The sequence below is a fragment of the Lontra canadensis genome, unplaced genomic scaffold, assembly GCF_010015895.1.
Source record: "Lontra canadensis isolate GAN:19392208 unplaced genomic scaffold, GSC_riverotter_1.0 scaffold168, whole genome shotgun sequence".
Lineage (NCBI taxonomy): Eukaryota > Metazoa > Chordata > Mammalia > Carnivora > Mustelidae > Lontra > Lontra canadensis.
In genome coordinates this window covers 890916-897831 of record NW_022631162.1, presented here as the reverse complement: position 1 = coordinate 897831, position 6916 = coordinate 890916, and the positions used below count along the sequence as shown (strand labels likewise).

The 6916-nt window shown below is 40.2% G+C and overlaps 1 protein-coding gene across 1 annotated transcript; it reads right to left on the bottom strand.

Moving 5' to 3' along the window:
* Positions 1–2953: 2953 nt before the first annotated feature.
* On the bottom strand, positions 2954–3895 carry LOC116859954 (olfactory receptor 10R2-like). The gene has a single exon (XM_032845697.1). The coding sequence runs from the start codon at positions 3893–3895 to the stop codon at positions 2954–2956; it is 942 nt and encodes a 313-aa protein (XP_032701588.1).
* Between the last annotated feature and the right edge of the window lie 3021 nt (positions 3896–6916).

The following is a 6916-nucleotide window of genomic DNA, read 5'->3' as shown; positions in this document are numbered from 1 at the left end:
TGGAGCCCGAGGTGGGGAGAGGCCAGTGAATCATCCATGCTGTGGGCACCCACACTCACCCCTGCTTCAAGTACAGCTCCTGCTGACCCACCTCTCAGAAAGGAAACCCCCAGGCTCACCCCACATGGAAGAAATGAAAAACAACCTTATCAGACGACAATCTGCGGGCTGGTCTCTGACGTCTTTCTTATCAGCTTGTGATGAGATGCAAAGCAGTGAGGGAATGTTATAGAACGTAACATTACTGAGACATCCCGTCAGCGCACACACATCTTTTGCACAGAGAATAGGATGTCAGATGTTTCTTCCTTCCGTTTCTCTAATACTTTCTTTACTTATATTTTAATTTAAATTTTAGGCAGTGGACATACAGTGCAATATTGGTTTCTGAAGTAGAACCCAGCGATTCATCATTTGGGCACAAACCCTAGTGGCTCATCACAACAGGTGCCGTCCTTAATGCCTCTCCCCCATCTAGCTCACCCCCACTCCCCTCCCCTCTGTGAACCCTCAGGTTGTTCTCCGTCCTTGGCAGTCTCTGGTGGCTTGTTTCCCTCTCTCCTCTTTCTCTTTTCCCCCTTCTCAATGTTCGTCTGTTTTCTTTCTTAAATTCCACGTATGAGTGAGATCATATGGTATTTGACTTTCTCTGACTGACTTATTTCACTTAGCATTTTTATTGTGTTTTACCGAAGTATTGGCTTGTGGCGAAATGGGCAAAGAAAAGAAATCAGTCCTTCCTGCAGGTGATCTGCGCAGTACTGATTGAGAAGCTGGGCTCCTCCCTCAGACACTAACCAATCTTGCTCATTTCCACCACACTGGGCAGGCTCGAGTGTGAGGAGGATGTCCAGACGCAGTTCTGTGCTGGGACCCAGTTTGTTTTCGGTGGGTTTCCCACCTTCTGCAGGTTTCCCACCTTTCAGCTTTGTCCCTTCTGCTTAGAATCATTTTTCTTTTCCCTTTATAATTTTTTCTATCCTTCCTGTGTATTATCCTCTCCTATTTGCTTCTTGATGAGAGCTTTTGTGTTTACTATGTTAGTCGGTTTCAGAATAAAATGCATCTGTGGAATCCCAAAAAGTTTACTTAACTTTAAAAAGATAGATTTCATAACTAAATTCACAAGTCATTATTGCTAGAAATATAGTTGTGAAGTACTTGAAATAGCATAATGAAACAATGACATGTACACACAAAACAAATCATGATCTCGCACAGTAAGATGGCTTAATTACAAAATCCAGATGATATCTACAATATGATAGTATCTTAATCTAAATAAAAATATTTCATAGGGAAATATTTGGGAAAAAATTAAAATGCATGAATTCTAAAAATAGAACTTGTACCAGTAACATTCTGTCACTAACACATACACACACAATAAATAAATAACAGAAGTTATTTAAATATTAGCAAGGAAATATCTATCATAAATAAATATCTGTTCCTAAAAAATATTTGAGCAATAAGTGACAATTGCAGACATGTTAGGAAGGAAATAAAAAAGGACAGAATGAATTAGTGGAAATGGCTCACGTCATGCTTACAAAGATATATAGTGCTTTAAGTGTCTTAATTATTTAATGACCAAGAGTGAAAATAATATAAAAAGCCTTAATCCAAAACCTGAAAAATGGGAGATAAAAATAGAAAGAGAGATAATCACTTTAAAATTTGAGAGAATTATTGTCAATTATACACTTGAATTTGAAAATCTAAATAAATTTAACAAGAGAGTGCAGTTATATTTTACCGGGAAATGGAGTCATGTGTGAAACATGAACTTCGGTTTCAGTCATGAGGCTTCAAAGAGAATATTGGTATGCTGTGGTGTGTCCAGATGAACGTACACAAGAAGACAGAGTGTCTGAAATTCAGGTTATGTAGGTAATGGGTAAAGCCCTAATTGTCATAATCACCTCAAACATATGTGAGTCAAGGTTGGAGTCAGTGTATGACATGAAAGACAGAAAACGTAAAAATTGTAGAAAGGCAAGTGTCCACTGCAACAAGGGGAAAACAACATGTACCAGGTCAGCACAGGATGGGTTCCCTGGGAGGTACTGTGGAATGACCATCTGTACAGGGGACATGTGGGACAAGATGGTCATCAGAGTCATTGGGTAGCTCCCTCTCCTTAACGAATTTAGTGTGGAATGCCATGAAGACCTCTCCTCCTTTTTTTCCCCACTCATTTATGTAGCATATCTTCTATGTTATGTAACAAGTGGTTCAGAGGGGTAGTCAGAAAAAGCACCTGGAAATACCATGTTCAGAGAATTGGAAGAAGAAAAGGTCCTTGCCAAGATGCCCCAAACCTTTGTTAATTAGAGCCTCAGCTCTGTGCTGCTGTACATTTTACACGTGCTTCCTTTCATCTTATCCGTTAGATACAAACAAAATCCCTGGGAAGTAGAAAAGGAAAATTACACTATCTTTATTTTCGGTATTTTGAAATTCAGATTCAGAGAACAATTGTGACTTTCTTAAAGCCATGGCTTAACCAGTGTTGGGCTGAAATCTTCTAATTCTTAGTGCAGTAAATTATTTCCCCATCAGGTCCTGCCCCCACGTACCAGCTTCAGACCCAAGCACCTCCTCTTAAGCTGGACATAACCTTAAACGACGGGAACCATCAGAGTTCTGGGACAAACAAGCCAAAGACAGAACAAGAGATAAAGGTTTATAAGAGACTTTTGAGAACTCTAAGTCATGAGGAGGAGAGCTAACCTCTAGGGACCGATGCTATGCTATCTCCTTGAATCTTTACAAGAGCCTTGAGAGGAACGTATTACCGTGCCTGCTTTAAGAAGAGAACATTTAGACCCTGAAACATCAAACAAGTTGTCTAAGGCCACACACTTAAATGGACAGATATCACCAGAAACTGTTATGGACTAAACATGTAGTGACACACTTGGCCCGAATGTGTGTGAAAACGTTCTGATTATAAAGTCTTAAGAGTAACCCCAGTCTTCCCAATCATTTTCTGAATAGCCAGCTGTACATCTTTGTTCCTAAGGCTGTATACCATTGGGTTCAACAGTGGGGTAATGATGGTATAGGTCACTGTCACCAGCCTGTCTTTGCCTGATGAATATTTGGCTGAGGGCCGAAGATAGACAGAGGAAGCACATCCATAGTGGACAATGACCACAATAAGATGGGAGGCACAAGTGGAGAAGGCTTTCCGTTTGCCCTCAGCAGATGGGATCTTCAGGATAGTATGGACAATGAATCCATAAGAAATACAGATGAATATCAAGGGTACAAGAAGCACCAAGACTCCACAGATGAAGATGACCAGCTCATTGATGTAGGTTTCAGCACAGGCAAGACGGATAACTGGTGAGATGTCACAAAAGTAGTGGTTGACTTTGTTGGGGCCACAGAAAGGGAGGCTGAAGACCAAAGTCGTTCCCACCAGAGATATTAGGAAGCCACTAACAATACAGCTTGCTGCCAGCTGTCCACACACCCTCCAGTTCATGAGAACGGGGTAGCGCAAAGGCTGGCAGATGGCAGTGTAGCGGTCATAACCCATAACTCCCAGAAGCAGGCAATTGGTGACAGCAAAGCCGAGGAAAAAGAACATCTGTGTGGCACAGCCCATGAAGGAGAGTGTCCTGAGGACAGAGAGCAGGTTGACAAGCATCTTGGGCAGGATAACAATTGTGTAGAAGACTTCAGAGGTTGAAAGGACACAGAGAAAAAAGTACATGGGTGTGTGAAGGCTGCGGTCCAGGTGGATGACAGAGATGATGGTGAAGTTTCCACTCAGGATGATCAAATAGAGGCAGAGAAAAAGCACAAAGAGAACAGGCTGCAATTCACCGAAGCTAGAGAAACCCAGCAGTAGGAACTCAGTGACCTGGGAAGAATTGGCCATGGAGGGGATGCTGTAGAACAAAGTCAGTGTGATCAGGTCCAGGGATCCCTGGGATGGAGGAATCAGAGAGACTTACCCTTCATAACAAAACCAGTGCCAGTCTGGTGTGAATGGGAAATAAAGGGAAAAAAAGTATTATAAATTAACCAAAAGTTATCCTAAATTAATATGTATCTACAGTGCTGTTTCTCTGCCGATGATTTTATCAGTGAGTCTGGGATTAGTGTTCACATGAAGGCACAATATTTGTTGACATAAAACCAGTCCTTTCATCCCCCCCCACTCCACTCTTGCAGACTTATGTTCTCTCCACTTAATTCTTTGATAATCTAAGATTCAAAAGAAACCTTATGTTAATTATGAATTTCCATGATCATAGTTTTATCCATATTGCTGATACATATATTCCATAAGCAATAGCACAAGTGTCTGAGGATCTGCATCTCACCTGCTTTTAATACATTCATCATCTAGCTGGCTTCTGAAGAATACAGCTCCTTTTCTTTACTGACTGTTGACCCCATTTCCATGCAGTCATTCATGAAGGGTTAATTTGGTTTAAAATTACTCCTTCTGTCTTAGAACTAGTTCGATGATTCCTCTGCACACCCTTGTAGGACAGTAAGCCTGATTTCTCTTGCAGAAAACCCGTGACTGGAGGAATTTAGCTTTGATTCCACATTAGCTGGTTGCCCATTGGGTTTCATGTCTTATCCTTGATACACTCGACTTGGAGACTCAACAAACTGTCTTTCCCAGGATCTGTCTCTGAATTCCTGAGTAGGCAGGCTCAGATAATTTCCCTAATGTTTCTGGTAAGTTATTGTTCCTATTGAAAGATTATATGTATTTTAATCAAAACCATTCTTGTCCTCTCCCAACACTTCTCCAGATCTATTCTTTCACAAGGATTCTGTGTCTCAGTAAACAGGTCCAAAATCCTCCCCATCACGTAAATTTCTGAGACATCTTTAGACACATGATTTTTCTCATCCTCACATGCAATCTATTTTTGATCTGCAATACTTTTAGGATCATTTCTTCTTTTCTGTAAGAAATTAGTTCTTGTCTGGACTATTCCAAGGGCATGACTGACAGACTGGCTGGATTGACAGATCCATTTTGTTCTACTCTAAGCCATACTCCTTTGTGCCCTCAGAGTTGTCTTCTTACAGGACAAATCTTAACCCTGTTAACAATCCTAAATGACCCTTAATTATCTGCAAACTTAAAGCAATCATATTCTGTGTCTCATATTTTCCCAAATGTAACTTTGCACACATAACTGCCACTACATATTCCTCCACACATGCTTTAGTGTTGGGAAACTTTGAACAACCATGTCATTTTTTGTCCTACCTTCTAATCTGGAAATCATCCAAGCTTTGTTTGCAGTTGCTTTTTATTTTCTTCTTTTAATGTCACTTTCTTTAAATTTAAATTTAATTACTCAAAGTAACATGTACACATTGACTCCTTCCTACAACTTCTTCTCTGTGCCTTATTATCACTTTCTCTTGGTTTCTTTAGCCGTTGCTATGACCTCAGCTGTCACTAGCATTATGTGGTTGTCTTTGACTTCACAACGTTTCAATAACCAGACATTCAGCAGTGTCTAGTACACACCAGTGCTTGAAAGCTTGCTGAAAAAATAAATGACCCATAATCGCAGGGTTTCTTCTAAATTATTTCAGAATACCCAGGAGGTTTGATTCTGGGGGTTTTCCAAACTTGTTCCCTTAATATTCATTTGAGATATAATATTAACCTTCCTCTTTAACATTTTAGGATAGAAAAAAAAATATGTATCTCCAGTGTCATTTTCTAAATGCAGAGACAAAAGATTCATTAAAAATTGTTGCTTTTCCAATTATCATGTGGTTTCTGGCATTATCTCAACTAACAAAACTTTTCAATTTTAATTTAAATAGCACTTTGTTAGTCTTAAAGGCCTTTGCAAATAACAAAAGTGCTATCATTGTTTGCTCTTTTGCTTAAACAAAGGTATAAAAATTTTTAAAATGGAACAAAATCAGGAGCTTTCATTCCTATTTTGGTATCATTGAATTGCCCATCTGTGGACCTTGTAAGTAAGAAACACACACCATGGTCTTGACCTGAACAAAGTCTCCTCTGGTGCTCTTCCTGAGATGCCATCTTCAACTTTCCAGCATCCCGGTCCCCATCCTTTGAGTTTGCTCTTTCATAGGACCATCTCCAGAAAGAGCAGTGACCTGTCATCCAGGGAGGTTTGGGGTTTGTGTGGAAAGAAAGAAAGTCCATGTTACTGGGTGACCATGTTGTGACCCTCCCCCACAGCACTCACAAGACATCACCTACTTTTTCAGAATCATCCTTGGAACTGATGAAGGAATTGAAATTTGAAAATAAATTCCCCATTGAAAACAACAACTGACCCCCCACCAAAAAAAAAAAAAAAACACCAAAAACTTTTGTCTCTCCTTAACCTGGCTGAGGATGCTACATAAAATATTTGGTGAATAGAAGAGCTTGGAAGGGAAGATGCTACAGATTCAGAGAAAAGCTTAGGGAAAATAAGGAGGGGGGATAAATAAAAAGGAAAATTGGGTAATTTAATTGTCTTCTTAACAAGTGGAAAAGTGAACTGATTTCTCATTACCTTGCTCAATGATCTCATCAGTGCAGGTGAAACCAGTTTCTTAAGCTGGTTAAAAAGACAGCTAATTCTTCACCCCCAATTCCCTTTACAACTTCCTCCTCTAAATCTCCATCACATGGGAATTAACTGAAATACTTCCAGTTTTCTTATGTTTTATCTTTATGCTGAGAAATGGCATGTGTGAGAGACAAAGAAACAGAGAGAGAGACATAGAGAGGGAGAAAAAAAGAGGGAGGGAGAAAGGGCAAAGGAGAGAAAGAGAGGCAAAGAGGGGGAGAGAGGGAGAGAGAGAAAAGAGAGAGGGAGAGAGACAGACACAGAGAGGGAGGGAGGGAGGGAGAGAGAGAAAAGAGAGAGGAAGAGAGATAGAAAGAGAGAGG

Bases quoted from the DNA above. Each gene is read 5' to 3' on its own strand.
- LOC116859954 (XM_032845697.1), bottom strand. From the start codon at position 3,895: ATGGCCAATTCTTCCCAGGTCACTGAGTTCCTACTGCTGGGTTTCTCT.